Below are 22,245 nucleotides of genomic sequence, written 5' to 3' on the forward strand. Positions count from 1 at the left end.
CAAACAATTTTTACTCCAAAATGAAAGTTTTTAAACCATTTGAAGTCAACACCAGCTGAAATAGATATTGTATAGAACTGTTCGAACATATGAGAGATATAAATGACAAAGTTATCAAAGAATACAAGTTGGAGGCTGGCAGTTGTTCTGGAAGCAAGACTCCATTATTGTCACTTTATAATAAATATAAAATATCTTACCAAAAATCTTCCCAAATGAAATATTAGCCTAATTCATAACAATACCTCATTTACATGCTTTAATTCATTTGTCAATCTTTCTCTAATGAATGCTAAATATTATTGTGATGTCTTTCTCCAGAAGGCTAAAAAACAGTAAACAAATATTAACCCTTTCATTACAGTATTTATTTTGAGATGCTCTGTGTTTCTTTCAATTATTTTAAATATAACAAAGAATTTAGTAAAATTAATTAGTTATCATTAAGTTAGTGTTAGGAACATAAATTGTGACTAAGGTTTGGTGGAAGATTTTAATTCAAAACTTATGAAAACAAGACATTTGTACTACAGAGCCAGAGGTGGTTTCAGCCGGGTTGGTAACGAAAGGGTCAAAACAATAATTACTCAAAGAGTCTCCAGTAAATGAAACTGGCTGAACTACTACAGTTAGGATGAATATGTTAATATATTACTGAAAGTAATTAGGACACAATAATCAGCATTAAATTACAATTTATATATTCTTTTGAAAAATTTGAATATGTAAATGTCTTTAATTATCCAGTTCCTCATCATTCTGGAACTGAAGTTTGTGAAAAATTAAAAGTAAATTTATTTAATAAGATTATAACTATTAACGATATGGTCAGGTTATATTGTGTGCGTGTGTGAGACAGCACATATGCTGATGAGTAATGAAACAAAAGCCGGCAGAACTAATGTGATAAAATCTGAAAGTCATTTAGTTTATAATATCTTATTAGAGTTTCACTCGAAATATTCCATATCAAAATATTTTATTAAAAAAAAATGAAACTTGTGAGTATATATGTATGTATATAATGTATATATATATATATATATATATCTCACATAAATCAACATGTGAGTATATATGCATCTGTCAGTGTCGATGATGCTAATATTTTAACTATATACACATTTACATCTTGTGACGTTTCTGCTCTGAACAGGTAGGTATGATTCAAAATCTTTTCTTAATTGCAAATTTAAATTATGGAAAAAAAAAAAAATTCTGTCATTTAATTGACCATCCCTCTGGGTTACATTATGGAATCAATATGTATGTGTATCACAATTCATGCAGTGTGATCTTAAATGGCAGACCAATGATGGACAGTGTCTGGAAGGTGGTTGTGATGGTGAAAGTCTTAGATGTTGTTCAAAGAATATGGAAGATATAAAGTTTTGTATGATGTGGCCACTACCGACTAATTAATAAAACATACACAGAGTAGCTCTCGTGTGAAAATAGCTTGAAAAGGAACAGTTTATATAAGATAACCTAATGAAAATAGAAATAGTTCTTCAGTTGTGAATGATTTTTATCTGTTCATAGTTTTTCCCTAAACACAAATGGTGTGATGTTTGTTATTCTTCATTGAAATTTCTGGATTAATTTGAGTGGAACAAATGTTTTGAATATTCTATTGTGGAAAATATTTTAATGTTTGTGTTCATGTTTATTAGTTTGTGAAAATATATATTATTATTCTGTAGACTGTTTAGTGAAGCTTAAAACTTTTCAGAAGAAATACTTGTTCCATAAATATTCTCATTTAAGGAATTAAAGTCTGTATTTAGAATCAAAGAGAATCTTTCGAAGTTTTTACTTTAATACTTGGTTATTTTTATACATCTTGCTAGTGTTGTAGGTGTGTGTGTGTGTTTGTCAAATTAATTCTAATGTAATCTATGAATCACAAATTAAAACTTCTTTTTCTACTAGTAGGGGGGAGTGTGTAGACATACCATACCTGCATATATATATATATATATATATATATATATATATATGTGTGTGTGTGTGTGCGTGTGTGTATTTTTTAAATAATATTTTGCTTAATAGTAATCTGAATGAATTTACTATATTAACTTAAAATTATTTAATTGAAATAAGTTAAATCATTCCTGTCTTATTTTGATCATATTATGTCTCAGTAATTCTTGAGGAAATATTGGTGTTTTCATAGTTCCATAGGAAAACACTGACTTTCAACTTTGTTACAAATGATGCCATCACAAAAGCAACAAAGAGTTTATAATTTAATTGTTTTAACATCATTCTTCATAGAATGGTCCCTTCTGAATCACGAGGCTTCACATCCCTTCATGGCACATAAAATATATTTTACAGATTCTTAATTTGATCTTTATTTCGCTTCTTTAAACGAAGCATTATCAATATTTAAAATAGTCCAATGGGAACCCTGACACATGGAGGAATATTTTTGCTTTTATTTAAGGTTCTGACAAATTTCTCAACTGTTTGCCATAGAATCAATGGAAAGAAATAATACTTGCAGTCACATTTAAATTACTAAGAAATTGAATAGATTTACTGACGAGAAAGTAATTAGTAATCAAGAACAGATGACTTAATAATCAGAATTTTAGTTCTTTCATCATAGTGTTTTGGGCTTTTTTTTGCATATTATAGAGTAGTATGAGAGGTTTATGTAAGGTAGGAGTAAGTCCCAGGTGGAGACCAAGGTAAGCATATAGTAACATTTGCGTTTTCCTAGGAAGTGGGGCATATAGCGATAGGAGGGTGTGTGTATATCTGTATGTAATGGGTGTGTATGTGCATGTGTGTGTAATATATACATACTGACATGTGTATTTCCTATTGGGTCCAGCTAAAATCTTTTGTCATTATGATGCTAAAAATACCACAAATAAAACACTTTATAGTGTAATGAATCATACAAACACCTTCACTTGCACGCACACACACACACACAATATAACTTAGTTTCCTAGTTCCAGTTTCAGTTGGCAGTTGATATAAATTTTCTCCTCTGGATGCAAAGGTAATGATGCTGATCACCATCATCATTTTATATCCATCTTTTTTTTTTTTATCCTTCTGGCATAAGTTGGACATTGTTGCTGTACAAAAAAACTCTGGGCCAGAGAAACCATCCAACTTTATTATGCCTCACGTTGTAGATTGGGTCATTTTCATGTCACCACTGACAATTCTTAGGCTGTGATATGTAGAAAACACTAAAAATTGTCTTTTCTAACCAGTATCACTACTTATTTGAACATACCACCTCGCCTTTCCTAGAGAGGTAGCCTTTGATGGAGTTTGCAGAATCCACATGTTGCATGCATTTTCCATTTCTGGCATGTTGTTTACAAATAGACAAACTTCCTATCAATAACAACAAAGTGCTTTTTGAGACAGTAATATGTTGCTGTAGCATGGTCACAGAGTGACATTGATGTTAATGTCAGAGAGTGGCAAGGTTGGACTACTTTTGTATTCTGATGGAAATGTCTCTTTATCCGAATGCCATAGAACCAGGATTGATTACTTAGTTTTAATGGTTCTTCACAGATAATGGAAGTGTGTAGCTTAGTGGTTAGGGTTGTTGGACTCTTGTTTGTAAGAGCATGGTTTCAATTCCTGGACTGGGTGATGTGTTGTGTTCATGAACAGAACACTTAATTTCATGCTGCTCTACTCCACTCAGCTGGTAGAAATGAGTAACCACTGCAATGGACTGGTGCCCCATCCAGGTGGAGAATATATTCACCACAGAAACTGGGGAACTGGCCCCTACAAGTATATATGACTCAGAAAGGATCTCCATCCTATTACATCTGCTTCCCACTTTCATGTATACCCTTCTATTTAATTGTGCTCATCAGACGTATGTACACATACATGTGATCATTGCCAGGGCCACTGATTGGATCCCATGCCAGTGGCATGTAAAAAGCACCATTTGAGCATGATCGCTGCCAGTGTCACCTTACCGGCACATGTGCCGGTGGCATGTGAAAAACAATATTCGAGTGTGGTTGTTGCCAGAACCACCTGACTGGCCCTCATGCTGGTGGCACGTAAAAGCATCCACTACACTCTTAGAGTAGTTGGCATTAGGAAGGGCATCCAGCTGTAGAAACTCTGCCAGATCAGATTGGAGCCTGGTGCAGCCTTCTGGCTCACCAGTCCTCAGTCAAACCGTCCAACCCATGCTAGGATGGAAATTGGATATCAACGATAATGATGATGATGATGAAGAAGACTTGCTCTGGAATGTTTTTCTGCTGGTTGAGAATGATTTTCACCCGCACCTTCCTGCAATAACCAACAGAGAAATGACCTCGTGGTTCTCATATTCTACTTGATCCTACTTCTTTTTGAAAATGATGACTATATCAGGGCTTCCCAAAAGTCCTGGGGTACACACTCATTAGAAAGATATTGAGGAGAAACAATAGAGATAATACAAAAGTGCACTTGAGAGGCGTAACTTTGTTAATGCACTAAGTAGCTTCACTTGCAGCAGATGTCTTCACTGTTGCAGATGAAGAAGAGCAGGCCATGTAGCCCACATGCAAGCCTGCCACAGATGATTACTGAACAAAAATAGTCAAACATCGACCTACAATGGACAGACAAAGAAGGAAAATCTATAAGTAAACAGCCATCTATTTTCCCCCTTATTGCCAATATTCAAACGGTGTACACTTGTGATTATTTTCCTGAGTTTACATGACTGACTGAGCACTTCCATTGTCAGAGATAAAATGGTAATGTCTTTTGGAACCTAACTCTCTGCCGCTATCCTTGGATACCCCAGCACATGCACTGAACTGTGTCCATTGGTTTGCTGCTGTCACAGACTTCAGCACTCAATCTTGTCATTAAATTCTATACATAGCCTTCACCCTTAACTCTCAATATCTTCATCCAATCAATGGTATCTCAACATCAGAGGGAGGTCAAGTAGTGGTCACAGTTTCATTGATGCGTGTTATGTTAGAAATAATCAATTGAAAAAAAATCTGTCTTAGATCTTTAAAATCAATGATTTTTCTGTAAACTGACTTCTTTAAATCTGATGACTGAACTCATTGCACCAGTGATTTCTCTCTCTCCACCCTCAACTATCATGTTGAATGATGTAATATTTACGAGGGGATGGTCTTTATCAGTTAATGCAGGATGGTTGTCAGATATACATAAACACATAACCATTGTTTGCCAATCCTCTTCCTCATGCTTGCATGGGTCAGACAACTTTTTGAGGCAGATTTTTTGCATCCTAATGCCTTTTATATCTCCAAGCCTTGTTTCCAGGCAAGGTAATATTTTTCCCCCGTAGCCACACAAGTTTTTCATGGATGATTTTCATGGAATATTGACACTTGAATGACAACGATGCTTGTTTACATTCATCATATAATATCAAGTTTGTTCAGCCTGGGGCTTTGTAGAAGACACTTGCCCGAGTTGCCCCACAGTGGTACTGAACCTGAGACCACATAGTTGAGAAACAAGCTTCTTAACCACACAGCCATGCCTGCATCTATTTATCTGTATTTTTCCCCACCCCCGAGAGGCTCCTTCACATTATTCACAAACACCAGATCATTTATGTCCCTGTGATCATTTATGTCATTTCAAACCAGAAGCTGTTTCACCCATTGACAATCAATCCAGTTTGTCAGTTATGAAAGATTCACTGGAAATAATTAACCCATTCCTTCCAACCAACTGAAACAAAATATTGCTGAATTACTGATAAGAATGTAAACAAATCATAACAAACACACACACACATACACACACACACACAGGGTAAAATGTTTAGATGTACAGAAATACATAGATCAGCCATAAGTAAACAACTGCATGAGTATATTAAATACATACATGCTTCACAATTGTTTGTGCATAAATATCATCACTATTATAGACATTTTAATTTCATGCTAACGAATCTTATTTCTACAGAAACCTATCCATGAAGAGTTCCAATATCAACCAGGATCCTTCATTATTTGGTGATAACTTGAATGCCAGTCTTAGGGTAAGTTCACTTATTTTTTTATCATTGAACAATTAAGGATTTGGTTTATTTGTGAAATTATTAATTATATTAATTATTGTATTTTTGAAATTTAATAATCTCTTGCATTGTTTTCTTCTAATTAATATTCACAAAATTTGTCAGACTGCTAAAAGTCTGTTTACATAAAGGATTGATGTAACATTGTGTTTTAGTGTGAAAAACTGAACTACTTGGCCTTGTCCCAGGGTAAACCTGACTGAAATATCTGGCACTGCAATGGGAGCAAATCTGAAATACCCTGCCCTACCCTGTAGTAAACATTCAGTGTATTAATTTTGTTGCAAAATGTCACACAGTTCTTCTCATTGCATTCTTCTGTCTCAGGTTACTTTCATACAATAATTGGACATCAACAGTACTTATGTGGTTTTGTGTATGTATATATATGTAAATATGCATACACCTCTCCAACATTCTAACATGTTGAAAGTAACCACTATTTTCTTTCTCTCTGTCTCTCATATATATAGCGATCACGCTCGAAAGACACCATTAGAGTGTGATTGTTACCAGCATCGCCTTACTGGCACCTGTGCCTGTGGCATGTGTAAAAGATTCGAGTGAGGTCATTGCCAGTACCGCCTGACTGGCACGTAACAGCACCCACTACACTCTCGGAGTGGTTGGCGTTAGGAAGGGCCTCCAGCTGTAGAAACTCTGCCAGATCAAGATTGAAGCCTGGTGCAGCCATCTGGTTCACCAGCCCTCAATCATACGTCCAACCCATGCTAGCATGGAAAGCGGACATTAAACGATGATGATATATATATATATATATATATATATATATAGGGGTTGGACAAAATAGTGGAAACACCTTAAAATTTCAAACAAATTTATCTTAATATGGAGTAGGACCGCCTTTGGCAGTAATTACAGCATGAATTCTACGAGGTATGGACTCGTATAAAGTTTGAATTGTTTCCAAATTTTTTGTCCATTCTTCAGCTAAAACAGTCTCCAGTTCTTGTTGTGATGATGGTGGAGGATATCGACTCCTTACTTGTTTTTCTAAAATGCGCCATAAATGTTCAATAATATTGAGATCTGAGGACTGTGGTGGCCAGATAAGATTTTCAACTTCACTAGAATGTTCCTTGTGCCATTCAGTAACAAATTTAGCTGTGTGAATTGGTGCATTATCATCCTGAAAGATTGTGCTTCCCTCCAGAAACAGTTCCACAACCATAGGATGAATTTGATCAGATAAAATGCTTAAATAGTCTTGACTATTAATTCTGCCATGAAGGGAAACCATCGGCCCAGTATATTTCAAAGAAATAGACCCCTCCCCTACTCCGATCATCACAGATCCTTCTCCATCCTCCATGTTTAATAGTTAGAAGAAGGCAGTTTGGGTAAAATGCTTCTTTTGGCTGTTTCCACATGTATACTCGGCTGGTGGTTGGAAATAAGGTAAAGGATGACTCATCCGAGAAAATAACATTCTACCATTGTTCTAGGGACCAATTCTGTAGGTTTTTACTCCACTCTAAATGCTTTGCAACGTATGTTTTTGAAAGTGGTGGTTTTCTAATTGCAGCCCTCCCATGAAATTTGGCTTTGTGCAGCTCCCAGCAAACAGTTTTTGTGGAAACTGGGTTCTCAAAGTAGTCATTAAGCTCTGCAGTAATTTTGTTGATCCTTTCTAACAATTCGCATAAGAGTCTGACAGTCCCTATCTGAAAGTTTTGGTTTTCTTCCAGAGTTTTGTTTTGACGAGGAGGTTTCCTCTCTTTCTCAAAGGTTGTCATTACTTTTGAGACACCCAAACATTTCAGCTGTTTCCTTTATACTAGCACCTGCCATACAAGCACTAACAATTTGACCTCTTTGAAAGTCTGATAGATCTATCATTTTAATGAATTTTAGTTACCTTTTTCTGATGATATCTGAAAAGAAACAGCAATTTTAACAAAACATATTAAGCAGCGCTAATAACAGGTAAAAAAAAAACATAGAAATAAACAAGCTTTTGATGGTTTGATAGATATTTCAAAATTATGATGCTAAGTGTTTCCATTATTTAGTCCAACCCTTGTATATATAATTATTAAAATTATAAATTAGGGTATCTATGAGATACCACCATGCTGAAAATAGCAGCCATGATCTGACTCTAAAACCACCTTAATTGTCCATATAATTAAGGTGGTTTTAGAGTTAGATCATGGTTGCTATTTTCAGCATGGTGGTATCTCGTAGATACCCTAATTTATAATTTTAATAATTATTACCTTTGAAGGTTAATTTTTCTATGCTGACCACTTGATAAAATCGTTATTTTATTTTTAAATTAACGATCTTATCCTTATTTATATATATATTGCATCAGTGAATCATATACCCAAAAGAGAAGCACACTCTAAAAGTTAGAGCCGTAATGTATTTATAGAGCGTTATGTGGTTGGTCTTAGAGTGACCAATGGTTTTGCATCCATAAAGTGTTTAGCCTTATTGGTGACCCATCAGACCCAAAATGGCAGCAGACATGCAACCTCTCTTCAAACTGGAGATAGAAAACTGTTACAGTCAGTTAATTTGTAAGCAAAAAAAAAAAAAATTATATATTGTCTGAACTTTAAACGAGACAGGTCATTAAATGGAGAATTCCATACCTGCAGCTGGTATCAGTGCTCAGGTTTGGAGATTCATTAGTTTGGCTGGAACTGCCTCTAAGTGATGTCTGTACAACAATGTGTCCTCTTTTAGAAACATAATATCCAGAAAGATGTTATGTCACATCCTTGGCCAGCCATGTTTCATGCCTTAAAAATGTAAGAACTTGATACGAAATTAAATTGAAGGCTCATAGAGAAACCGGGGTCCTATTTAAGAAGGAGTGGACAATGCAAGCTTTGCATAGCAGAGTGGGCAATGATCCTTAAAGACCTGCTTGACCTGGCAACCCTTTTAGACTCCTGAAATGAAATCCATAGTCCTTGTCTGCATTTTAAATGCTACTTGCTGCAGGTGTGGGATTCTCCATTCATTGATTAGGGTTATAAAAAATAATTGCGGATGGGAACCAACCTAAGGGCAGAGATTCCCCATTCATCAGTTAGGACCATAAATATTTGCTGACTAGATCGATCTGAGGGCAACCGATCCCATTTAGGACTCAGACAATATATAATATTTTTTTGTTTACAAATTAACTGACTGTAACGGTTTTCTATCTCCAGTTTGAAGAGCAGCTATATGTCCACAGCTTTTGTTAAGTAATTTGTAAGACTAAAAAGAACAGGAAAAAGAAAAATGCCTTGTCGACTAAACGGATGGTGGGAGTATCTGAGAAGACAAGAGTGTTCTATGCCAGGATTTGGGAGGTTAATTTGTGTGTCTCTATCTTACCCAGGGTGTACTATATGGACTTTCTGCCTACACCTTTCCTACATATTAAGCTGAGACATTTACCCAAAGGGTGTAGAGTCTTGATTTACTTTCATGCTTACTAGAACTTTGCACTTTTCTAAATTAACTTGAGGCCCTTTGAGTCACCTTACTGACAATACCTCTGTTCATAGCTTGGGAGAGTCATGCAAGCCATTCATCTTTTAAAAATTAATTGTGGGGAACAAGTTGAATACATTGGTAGATGTTAGTTCTTTGCAGTGATATATCTATCTGTCTGCCTACCTGCTTACTCATAGAGATATCATCCTCATCATTTAATGTCCAGCTTCCATGCTGGCACAGGCAGGGATGGGGTGACCAGAGATGGCAAGCCAGAAGACTGCACCAAGATCCACTGTCTATTTTGGCATGGTTTTTATGGTTGGATGCCCTTCTTAATACTAACCACTTTACTGAGTGAACTGATTGACTTTTATGTAGCACCAGCAAGGTCGGTTTTGGCATGGTTTTTACAGGTGGATGCCCTTCCTAATGCCAACCACTTTACAGAATGGCCTGGGTGCTTTTAACATGGCACCAGCATCATTTCATTTTATATTCGTTTTTTCCCCTGCTAGCATTGGTTGGACAGGTCATAATTTTTTGGGTCAGTTCTTAATTTTAGGTCCAAAGGGTCCCTTTAAAGGGTCTTTCAATGATTTTGCTGTTGCACTGAAGTCCTTACTGAGCATTGAGTGCAGTTTATCACAGCACCAGCACTGATGAAGTTGCTTTGTCTCCCCCTCTACTCTGACTTCATTTGTCCAGGTCTGTGTGACCTGTAGAGGCAGGGTAGAAGAGAGGATGATAGCAAAAGATGAAGGAGAAGAGAGGATAAGATGGAAATAGAGTGAATAGGGTAATAGTGGGAGGAAGTTGGTGCAGAAATAGGAGAGAGGGGAGTAATGGGGAGAGAAAATACTAGAAGGATATAGAGATACAGTATTGGCAGCTCCTTGTTTGTAGGTTAGAGAGAAGATGAAGGAGAGAAACAGAAAGAGAGAGAGCACCCACTACACACTCGGAATGGTTGATGCTAGGAAGGGCATCCAGCTGTAGAAACTTTGCCAGACCAGTTTGACTGAGGACTGGTGAGCCAGAGGCTGCACCAGGCTCAAACTGGTCTGGCAAAGTTCCTTCAGCTGGATGCCCTTCCTAGCACCAACCATTCTGAGAGTGTAGTGGGTGCTTTTTACATGCCACCGGCACAAGGGCCAGTCAGGCAGTTCTGGCACCGACCACGCTCACAGGGTGTTTTTACATGCTACCTGCACGGGAGCCAGTCTGGTGGCACTGGCAATGACCATACTTGAATGTTGTTTTTCACATACCACCAGCACAGGAGCCAATCTGTGGCACTGGCAATGATCACACTTGGATGTGCTTATAACGTTCCACTGGCATGAGTGCCAATCAGGCGGTACTGTCATCGGCCATGTCAGCGATTTTGATTTGTTTACACTTGCCTCAATAGGTCTTCGCAAGCAAAGTTCATTGTCCAATGAATGAGGGGTATTCATAAATGGGCCGGTTACACCCACTGGCATAGGCCATGGGCTATGGTCTCACTTGGCTTGTCGGGTCATCTCAAGTACATATATATATATATATATATATATTAACTTTGTGAGATTCAACATCTTGAGATCATTCTTCACCATTTTTCCTTACTCTCCTTCTTCCACAGGTTCCATTCTTTTTGAGTTCTTAACTCTTCATTTTATGGCTGTCATCTTCCATTTGTGTCGCATTCCCATACCACAACACACTGCATGTAACTCCTTTTCTATTCAATCCATTGATCAGACACATTAACATCGCACATCCAATGAACTATGCTCACTTCATTTCTTTCTCATATACATGTGTATGCGTGTGTGTGTGTGTGTGTATACATGTCTGTACACATATATGTCAGTGGATGAGTATCTAACATTTGAAATCATAATGCAGTGATTACATTTCCCTGCACATATATCTGTACGAATCTTTGATTTTATGTCAAGTTGTGATAAAAACAACTTTACATTAAGCTGAAGTATTACTCAATGCATTTTTTGTGGAGATGCACTTTTATAGCAAAGGTTTTGATCTGAGATTGTGTGTTAAAGCGAAATCAATCCCAGTATGGAAGACTTAAAGTTAACCATTCACAAACACTCAAAGACCATTAATTTTACTTAAACATTGTTTGTAATAAAGTGCCAACATTTTCATTGCTCAAAACTTTGAGTTGGTCACTGCAGCACAATCTTTGTCAGTGACCAGGTTACAGTTTTGAGTAACATAAATTTTGACACCATTTTACAAAGAATTCTTCCACACTGCTATGCTTTGTATTTAGCAAGAATTGTGTTGAGCCTTTGCTGTGAAAGTTGCAAATAACCACAAGAGTAAAAGATGTGTAGGGAACAGAGGATGTTCATAACTTGTCCCACGTTTGCTCTGTATATCATGACCAGTAATGCTACAAAGTAAAGTAGTGAGACCACATGAAATCCACTCTTTTCTACTCTAAGGCACAAGGCCCGAAATTTTTGGGGAGGGGGCCAGTTGATTAGATCGACCCCACTACGTAGCTGGTACTTAATTTATCAACTCTGAAAGGATGAACTACAAAGTCGACCTCGGCGGAATTTGAACCTAGAATGTAAAGACAGATGAAATACCTATTTCTTTACTACCCACAAGGGGCTAAACACAGAGAGGACAAACAAGGACAGACAAACAGATTAAGTCGATTATATCGACTCCAGTGCATAACTGGTACTTAATTTATCGACCCCGAAAGGATGAAAGGCAAAGTCGACCTCGGCGGAATTTGAACTCAGAACGTATGGCAGACGAAATACTGCTAGGCATTTTACCCGGCATGCTAGCGATTCTGCCAGCTCACCGCCTTACCACACTAATCTACTGGAAGCAGACTGGGTGATGATCTACTTAGTAGATCTTACCGGTAGCAGTCGCACATATAACTCTACATACAAGGTATATATGTGTGTGTGTGTGTGTGTGCATGCGCATAATCCATATCTTTCATCTGAAGCTGCACTACATCACTACTCAGAGTTTCTCATTATTTGCACCCCCCGTTGAGAATCTGTTAAATGGAGGAATTTCTTCATTGGGAAGTTTTGGTCAGGTGAGTTACATGGAACTGGATAGTGGCTGATATAAATTCTTTAGAAATTGTCAGTTTGCCACATGTTCCGTGTGTCGGTGGGAGAAACCAATGATTATTATTGTGCTAACTAGAAAAGAATCACTGAGTTTGCCAGGTATTTTTAGCCAATAATCTGTACAGGTAATGGTTAAGAATAGTACATCTGGTCTGCATTTGGAATTTTCTCAAGAATTTTCTTCCTCTATCTGCAAACAGACACTATGTCAAATGTTGTGTTCAATATATCGAATTGTTGAGACAAGATACTTCTCTTTCCAGCATAAAAGGCATCACTTTGATTCATTCAAAAATATTTCAGTTTAAAGCCAAAAGAGGCTCGAAAAAACCTTTTAAGTAAATGCTTGTACTCGTTATTCTATCCATTAATTAGCTGCATGTGTTTCCATTTAAACAATGAATCAAGGAAATACATATAGTGGGAGAAAGTATGAAACTGTTGCTGTTAATGATAGAATGTTGGGCAAGTCTCTCCATGAACAAGGTAAACATTACAGGATGAATGAAAAGCTGAGTGAAAGAAATGAACGAATATTTTAATATAAACAAATGTGTTTTCTCATTGTAGGCTGCACTTGGTGAGAACAACCTCTCTTTAATTGCAAATGGTCAACTCTCTGCTGGAGGGGTAGATGGTGTGGAAGATTTATCAATGAAATCCCAGGGAAGCCATTTGGGAAATCTTAACACAGAATCTATCAGGTAAGTCAGCTCAAACAAGGAGAATTTATGGTAATTGTTCAAATGTCGAATTAATTCTTCATGTTCGTTTTCTGCACAATTTTATGTAACATTAAGCAACACACATCCATACACACACACATGCATAAACACACACTCGCATATACATAAACACCCCCCCCCACACACACACACACTCACACACACACCATCTTAAATTTGCATTTTCCATGATCGCATGGGTTGGATGGTTTGACAGGATCTGATGGATCCGAGGACCACATTGTTCCCCAGGTCCATCATCATTTAGTGTCTGTTTTCCATGCTGGCATGGGTTGGATGGTTCAACAGGAGTTGGAAAGCTGCACATGGTTCCAGTTTGATTTGGCATGGTTTCTATGGCTGGATGCCCTTCCAAATGCCAACCACTCCAGGAGTGTAATGGGTGCCTTTAATGTGTCACCAGCACCAGTCACAACTATGATTTACCTGATGAGTTTTTCCAAGCACAGAAAGTTGCCAAAGGCCACATTTACTTGTCATTGCCTCTGTGAGACCCAAATTTCGAAGATTGTGGTTCACCACCTTGTCTTGTGTTTTCCTGGGTTTACTTCTTTATCTCATATCTAAACACATTCATATAAATGCATGTATCTGTCTGTGTGTGCAGCATGTGTATATATATATATGATTTAAAAATAGGATAAAATCTTTATAAGAATTTATCAAGTAGTTAGCGTGAAAAACCTCATAAGAGAAAAAAACCAATTTTTTTTCTTTTAAATTTATTTATTTATATTATATAGAGGGCACTTTTACACATAGATGCCTCATGCTAGAAGGGACTCAAATTTAGTAGTTTTAACTTTAAGAGTCCCTCCTAGCATGAGCCATCTATGTGTAATAGTGCCCTCTATATAATATATTTATATATTTACCCATTATTAATTTTCTCATAAAAAGTTTTAGGTTTTGTTTAATGGGACTTTACAGATTATTATTTTGACAATATTTCACAGGCATTTAAGCACGCCGGGCAAAATGCTTTGCGGTATTTTGTCTATACTCTTTTCTCTTTTACTTGTTTCAGTCATTTGACTGTGGCCATGCTGGAGCACCGCCTTTAGTCGATCAAATCAACCCCGGGACTTATTCTTTTTGTAAGCCCAGTACTTATTCAATCGGTCTCTTTTGCCGAACCGCTAAGTGACGGGGACGTAAACACACCAGCATCGGTTGTCAAGCAATGCTAGGGGAACAAACACAGACACACACACACATATATATATATATATATATATATATACATATATACGACAGGCTTCTTTCAGTTTCCGTCTACCAAATCCACTCACAAGGCATTGGTCGGCCCAGGGCTATAGCAGAAGACACTTGCCCAAGATGCCACGCAGTGGGACTGAACCCGCAACCATGTGGTTGGTTAGCAAGCTACTTACCACACAGCCACTCCTGCGTCTATATAAAAGAAAAGTTAGCTTTACATTCTGAGTTCAAATTCCGCCAAAGTCAACTTTGTCTTTCATCCTTTCGCGGTTGATAAATTAAGTACCAGTTTCATACTGGGGTCAATCTAATTGACTGGCCCCCTTCCCAAAATTTTGGGCCTTGTGCCTAGAGTAGAAAAAATATTTTACAGGCATTTAGAATTCAAAATGGCCAAATTGTCTATGACATCTCGAGATGCTTTGGATCAGTTGAGAAATATCTAATTCCTGTTTGTCTTTTACCTTGCCGGTTCCTGTCAAACCACCCAACCCATATCAGCATGGAAAATGGGTTTTAAATGATGATGTTACACTGTATGTATATATGTTACTATATAAATTTCATTTTGGTTTTAACCTTTCAGTTTATTGTATTAAGTTTATCTACAGGTCCAGGCTGTCAGAATGACAGCAACCTGGAAATTGTTTTATCCCTCACATGCCTGAAAATCCAGACATCTGCAGAGTTTTTTTTTTTATTACAATGAAAGGGAGTGGAGTAAGCAAGTCCTTCTATAAAAGTACATTACAAACATTACCCCTTCTTTAGACAAAGGGTAGTATATATATATGGAGAGTTAGCCTGCAAGTTTTAGAAGGTTATGTCGGAAACTAAATGCAACATTAAAGTAGAAAAACCAGAAAAGGCCATCAGAACACAGTTATGTAAGACTTACCCTTTTGGACAAGACCAGCTCTACTGACAGGGACCGCATTGTGTGTAGTATTAAATCATAAGACGAGGAATGTAGTCTACAACATAAAATGCTTAGAAGGTGATTGTGGGAACTAGAATATGGTATACATTTGGGAGACTTCTAGGAGTTCAGCCAAGAGGCTAATAATGGTTGTCGATGCTCTACTAACATACCAAAGATCGATATTGAAATCTTATTTGTATTGAAATCTTATCTAAACATGTGAGAGATTTATTATGACAGATAAGAGAGTTTGATCTCAGAAATGAGCCAATGCCAATAGAAAATATGCATGGTGAATAATAGAACCCCTAATATCTCTGCCACCACCCATGTAACACATATAGGTGTTACATGAAGGGCATGTGTGGGTATAGGTAGGTAGGTATATACAGGGTAGTATTAGAATGACAGCAGGATATACAGAAATCCTGAAAAATAAATACATGTAATTATGAACAATTCCAGTATACAACATTAACAACACACAGACATGCACATACACACACAAAAATGCATTCACACAATCTATTAAAAAAATATCAAGCGCTTACATCACACATACACACTCAAAAGTATACATAGATGCTTTCTTATTAAAAAAAAGACAACTCGGTACACTACACACATACATCTGTGTACACACACACACACAGAGAGAGAGAGGCAGGCAGGCATAATAAGATTAGTTCTCAGAGTCAAAAAGGTCTTGAAGAGTGAACTCTGAAAGAGAAAATATTCAATCAACGCATTAAACAAACAAGTGAATTGTTTGTTGGTATAATAACGAAGTGGTATTGAACCAGTGCGTGTGTTTATTTCTATTGGCATAAATGACCCTCCTGTGGCACAAGATTTGATTCAACTCATGAATTCATGTCAAAATGTTACAAACTAAATACAAAAACAAAATATATTTGTGTTTTATATAAGTTACATATGTAGCATTATACATACATCATTTGTTATATGTTACATTATACATACATGTATGTGTGTGTATGTATGTATATATAATGCAAGACAATCCTAATGTTATTGTAAATGAATTCATTGTTTGAATCAGAAATATATACTTTGTTTAAAAATGATACATGTGTACTGAGTTGTTGCTGAATGGGTATACAGAAAGAAAATTAATTAACTTATGTGCTATCAATTAATCGGTGTTTAATTGCTGTTTCTATTTATTTCAGTGAAGAGGAATTGTTGTTGAGCATCAAGCAGGAACCTCCGTGTGAGATTGAAAGTAATGGCATGAATCATTCCTCATCGTTATTACGCCCCTCAGAACTGGCCATGTTGAGTTCACCAGATCCAGGTTTAATGTCGTCTTCAGAGACAGCCACAATGGTTGGAGGGGCATTAAAGAGCTCACTTATGGTTGGCGGAGCGTCTAAAAGCTCAGTAATGTGTAACCATGCTAGCGATCACTCTGATATGTCCCCATCAATTATGTGTCCAACCTCAAACCCTTCACTTTTGTGTTCAACTGCTGACGGGCCATCAAGTATGTGCTCGGTATCGAGTGAAACTGCTGCGATGAGTCAGGCCTCTGATCCATGCCCATCACCTACAGACAGCGTAGCAACCACTGAAGCTAAGGATAGTGCCATTGATTTCTCAATGGTTGATGAAGCACCACCACCACCACCACCAACATCATCATCACCACCGCCACCATCACCAGTCTCTGCATCTGATAGACTAGAATCTAATGTACGAAATCCTTCATCTTCTGCTAGTCATTTGGCTTCACATTCCCCAGATGCATAACTGGTACTTAGTTCAGATGACAATCATTCATAATTTCTGGAAACAAAGCAAGACTAGTGATAACAACAACGATGCCAAAACAATTAATAATAATAATAATAATAATAATAATAATAATCATGACAATAATAAAAATAGTATCGGTGTAAATTGTTAACAAAGACGATGCTGGTAACAACTGTTATTGTTGTAATTATAAATATCATTATTATTATTATTACCACTACCACTGCTAATTAGTACTACAACTACTACTGGTGTCATCATTAAGACTACAAAAAAAATGTAAAAATTGTTCAATGATGTCACACATCGAAGTAAAAACAAACAAAAAAAAACATTAACAACATAGAATTTTAAAAAAAGAAAAGCCTTCATTAGAATCATTAATTAGTTGTACCCGTCTGAGAGACTAAAGGGTTAAACTCATTAATTATGGTAAATGCAGTTCCAAATATCTTTTTAAGACTAACATTTCTCCCTTTGGAATAAAACAGCAAAAAATAAAAAGGAACAAACCGTCATGATGATGATGATAGCTAAAGGGAGGAAATAAATATTGGGCAAAAAAGACAAAAAATTATAAACTTTTAAAATGTCATAATGATAATAATAATAATAATAAACCAAAAATGAAAGGACAAAAACATTCAGGAAATAGAAAGAGGGAATGAGAAAGACAGAGAATGTGTGTGTCTGTGAGAGAGAATGAATGTGTGTGTGAGAGAGAGAGAGAGAGTGCGAGAGAGATGGTAAATAACCGGAAGGGAGAAAGATTTTAAATAAAGAATTTATTGTGGATTTGAAGAGATTTCTAAATTGGTTTTCAAAAACAAGAAACAAATGAATCAGTGTTGCCTCCACCTATGTGTTTTTTTTTTTTTTTAGTTTGTTAATTAATGGTTTTGGTAAAACTGGTTTAATTAAATGTGTGATGAAGGAAAGAAAAGAAAACAATTGATGTAAAGAAATCAGGTACATGTTAGGGTTGTGGAAGTGAGAGAGAGAAAAAAATATTTTTAAACAGATTTGTGTGTTTTAGGTGAAGATGTGTGGTTTTCAGGAAAACAACTCAAAGGATATTATGTGTGTGTGTGTGTGTTGGACAATCGTCCCGAATTGGTTACCTCACCCTTTCTATAATTACTACTACAACTATTAGTACTATTACCATTGTTAGTAGTGGTAGTAGTAGTAGGACTGTTGCTGCTGCACTCACACTCAAACAAGCAAACAAAACAAAACAAAAAAAAATGAGAAGAGTATTATTTTGTTGTATATAAAATGTTTTCTGTCAGTTCCCAAAGATGGAGCAACATTGAATTTTCATTTTGCAGGTTTTTAAAATGAAAGAAATTAAAACAACCCCAAATATGGATAACACAAAGAGCAAAGAGAAAGAAATTTTTTTTTTTTTTTTTTTTTCCTTTAGGAAAAAATTATTTTGGGAAAAAAATAATCATTTTACTTTTCGTCAATGTTTTCTTCCTCATTTACCATCCAGTAGAATTATCATTCCCCACTTGGTTTATTTCTTCAATTTCCCTGCCATCATCCTTACCATTTCTTCATCATTTCATTTCATTTCCCAGTTATTTTGTCTTCTGTGTACTTCAATTTTACACGAAATAACTGACTAGATAAAGTAACTGGTGTCCCTTTTTGATGGTGGGAGTCATGTCATGCAGTCATTTTGTTGAGAGTGCGGGTAAGACACTTTATTCTATGTGGACAGCAAATGGAAGCACCAGAGTCCAGGTTTCTGAGATGACAATGCCGAGAGGGATAAACTTCAACTCCAAGTTGTTAATATTTGTCTTCATAGAAACTCATCTCAATTTGCAAGCTCTCCTTCATTCTCTGTGCCTCAATTCACCTATATGTTGGGAGGGAACATGCAATACACTTTTCACTGGGAAATACTATCTGCAAAGGACTAGTGTCTTATCCAGGGGTTTATCGGTTATCTAAGTCAACATTATTGATATCATTATCAATCATCTTCCAGCTTGTCAGTTCCATCTAATTCTTCATTATTTATCACACATCCCCCTCCTCTTTACCTTAAGTTATTTATATTTTATAATCTCTTCTGAAACTATTACAATACCTGATCAAAGACGTCCAGCAGAGTTTCAAGAGATTTTACTAATCAATAGACAAATTCATCCATTTGTGTGTGTGTGTGTGTGTGTGTGTGTGTACACAGGTATTTATGTGTAAAAATGTATTCATAAAAATTTTTTCATTTAACAAGTGAAAATGGGTCAAAATAAAGTAGATTAATTTAATACATACATAATTATGATGTATGCATATCCATTCAAGTGTGTGTCTGGTGTGCATATTTGTGTGTGTGTGTGTGTATATATATATATATATATATATATAATATATATATATATACACACACACACACAGGTAGTCTGATGCATGGAAATGTGGACATTAAAATGTGTGTGTGTGCGTGCATGTATGTATTTGTCTTCTGTCATTTTCTGTTCTGTTTCATTCTTCTCTGTAAGTGTTCACCGTTTGGTGTTTCAGTGTCCCATTTACTGGAGTTCTGTTACAGATTTCCAGCCCCATGGTAAAGTAGTTGTGGGCAAGGTGAGAAAAAGCCCCCTGTAGTCAGTTCCAAGTGTTATAAGTAGTTTAAACTACTGTGATGTTGTTGACTACTGCAGTTGTCTGCATTAGAACTCTGCACTCCAGTAGCAATAAAAATACAGGTGATTTTTTTTTTCTCATGAGAGTTAGAAAATTGGACAGGTGTAAGATATACAAAAAAATATAAAAAATATGAAAAAAAAAAGGAAAAGGAACAGCATGTGAAGATAATAAAAGTTGTGATGAAAATACAGATAACAACAATATTGTACAAATGTGTTTATTTTGTGTTGCCATCCATTGATGTGGTATTGTCTTTATCAAAGAGTGATAATGCTTCAGAACTGAGGTTGTACTATCTGACATCCTACTGCCCTCTCTCTCTTTCTCAGTAGTTATATAATCTAAAATTTTTGGTTTCTCTTGGAGCAAGTGTCGTAATTGTAAGAACTAATGTGAAGTTGTGATGGTCATTGTTTAGTATTTGCTTTCAATTTCACTTCCCACTACACCAAACACTTGGGCAGTTTCGATAGGAATGAGAGTATAATAGACAAAACATGCACACTTATTTCATCTGCTTTCAAAAAATAAATATCAGTGAGGACGCCCAATGTTGGAGAAGCAAAAATATATATATAATTAAATAATTACAAAATGGTGCCCCATGTAATCTGTTTCTATCTAGAAATTAAAATAGGAACCTTCCACCCCCTCCAAAATCCCTAATATACTGAATATAATGAAACTAATTAAAAATTTATAATACCATCTCACAGCACAGAAAGCCAACAAGGATTTTGGTAAAGAGAAATTTCTGAAATTGCTACTGTATCATCTGCTGAAGAAATTTCTTAAACAAAAAATTCAAACAATAGAAAAGATTTTGAAGTTATCAATCAGTAAATAATACCTAAAGTGAGGATGGATTTATCTATTTCCATATGAGCAATGCAAATGAAAAGTCTTGCGAAATATAAGACGATGTCAAATGAAAAAGGAAGAGATGAGATATTGTATTACTTCACAGAGGTTGTGCATTGATTCTATAAAATTTCAGAAAACATTGCTTTTCAAATATTTTCTTATATTTGAAAAGCAGAAGCTTTCCTGAAATATTATAGGATCATTAAACAACCCCCATAAAGCAATCCAATATCTTTTCACCGATCGCTTTTTTTTTTCTCTCGGTACATGCTAGAATTGCTCAGTGATTTTGCGGCCCTTCTCCATTACTTGTGTAAGCTGTTTGGAGGCATTTTCCTATTGGTCTACAATTATTCTGTGGCTTGTGCATATTTTGTTATCTTACTAATTGTTGAAATGTTAAGTTACTTTTAAGATTTCATATGTAAGAATCACGTTCAGTGGAAATTTTCGTTCCTTAATATTAGCTTAATTGGAGAGACAGTGTAGACCTCGTCTTTTTAATTGCAAATGATTCTCAAATGAGATTGGCCAGTGAAGAACCGACTTTCGAAGCCCTTTTGCAGATGACGAACGACAGCAACCTTGTCTTTAGAGATATTGACTCTAACTGCCATGATGGGCAGCAAATCAATTGATTTCACAGTTTACATGGAGACTATAGCTTTGGTTCTAGAAACGAGGAGGGAACAAGATTCATGGAGTTCTGTGATACAACTGATCTTAGCACACTAAGTTCGATTCTCACCAGAAAACGAGATCTGCAGACGCTTGTGAATACAAATTCCTCCGGTGAGGAATGTATAACTCAACATAGGTTAGTGGCATCAGACTTAAGAAACTCAGGGACAAAACATTATGGAAAAAAAGTTATGGAAGTTTAAAAATTAAGTCAATAGTTGGAAATTTAGAAAAATACAAGTTGAAGCACTTGGTGACACAAAAAGAGATTGACATTCATAAAAGAAAAGAACTGGAAGTTACTACTGAGATCGATGGGCCAAATCTGTGGCCAGTGCAAAGTTCCAGCCAGACCAAGGATGAAACGGTGGTAAGGCAGTGAAGAAGAGAGAGCCATAAAAACGAAGAGACCGGTTTGGAAAAATGGATGCAGCAGAAAGAGGCGTGTCACTGTTCTGGGTTGGAATGATTCAAGAAAGAAAAGGGCATGGAAGTATAACTACAAGAAAAGGCTTTTAAATATGGAGAATGCATGGGAGAAGGAGAGCCATCCTCATGTGGACCTAAGAGAGGGGCCAGTCGTCCTATTCAACAACTATAATAGATAAGGCAATTAAGGATTAAAAGGCAGGAACAGCTCTTGGTTCATCGAGAATGCTGAGATGCTTAAAATATCTGGCGGAGTAGGATATGGTCTAGTCATCTGTATAT

At 36.2% G+C, this 22,245-nt stretch overlaps 1 protein-coding gene across 11 annotated transcripts in view; it reads left to right on the top strand.

The window, feature by feature from the left end:
• Positions 1 to 18,179, top strand: part of LOC115210326 (forkhead box protein P1) — a 566,153-nt gene extending 547,974 nt beyond the window's left edge. For all 11 annotated transcript variants that reach the window (XM_036501965.1, XM_036501970.1, XM_029778855.2 and 8 more), the window contains 3 exons: positions 5,959 to 6,034; positions 13,225 to 13,358; positions 16,737 to 18,179. In XM_036501965.1, coding sequence (XP_036357858.1) covers positions 5,959 to 6,034; positions 13,225 to 13,358; positions 16,737 to 17,316 — 790 coding nt within the window. In that variant the 3' untranslated portion in view covers positions 17,317 to 18,179. The remainder of the gene's footprint in view (positions 1 to 5,958; positions 6,035 to 13,224; positions 13,359 to 16,736) is intronic.
• The last annotated feature ends 4,066 nt before the right edge of the window (positions 18,180 to 22,245 follow it).

Source organism: Octopus sinensis, linkage group LG4 (genome assembly GCF_006345805.1).
Source record: "Octopus sinensis linkage group LG4, ASM634580v1, whole genome shotgun sequence".
Taxonomy (NCBI): Eukaryota; Metazoa; Mollusca; class Cephalopoda; order Octopoda; family Octopodidae; genus Octopus; species Octopus sinensis.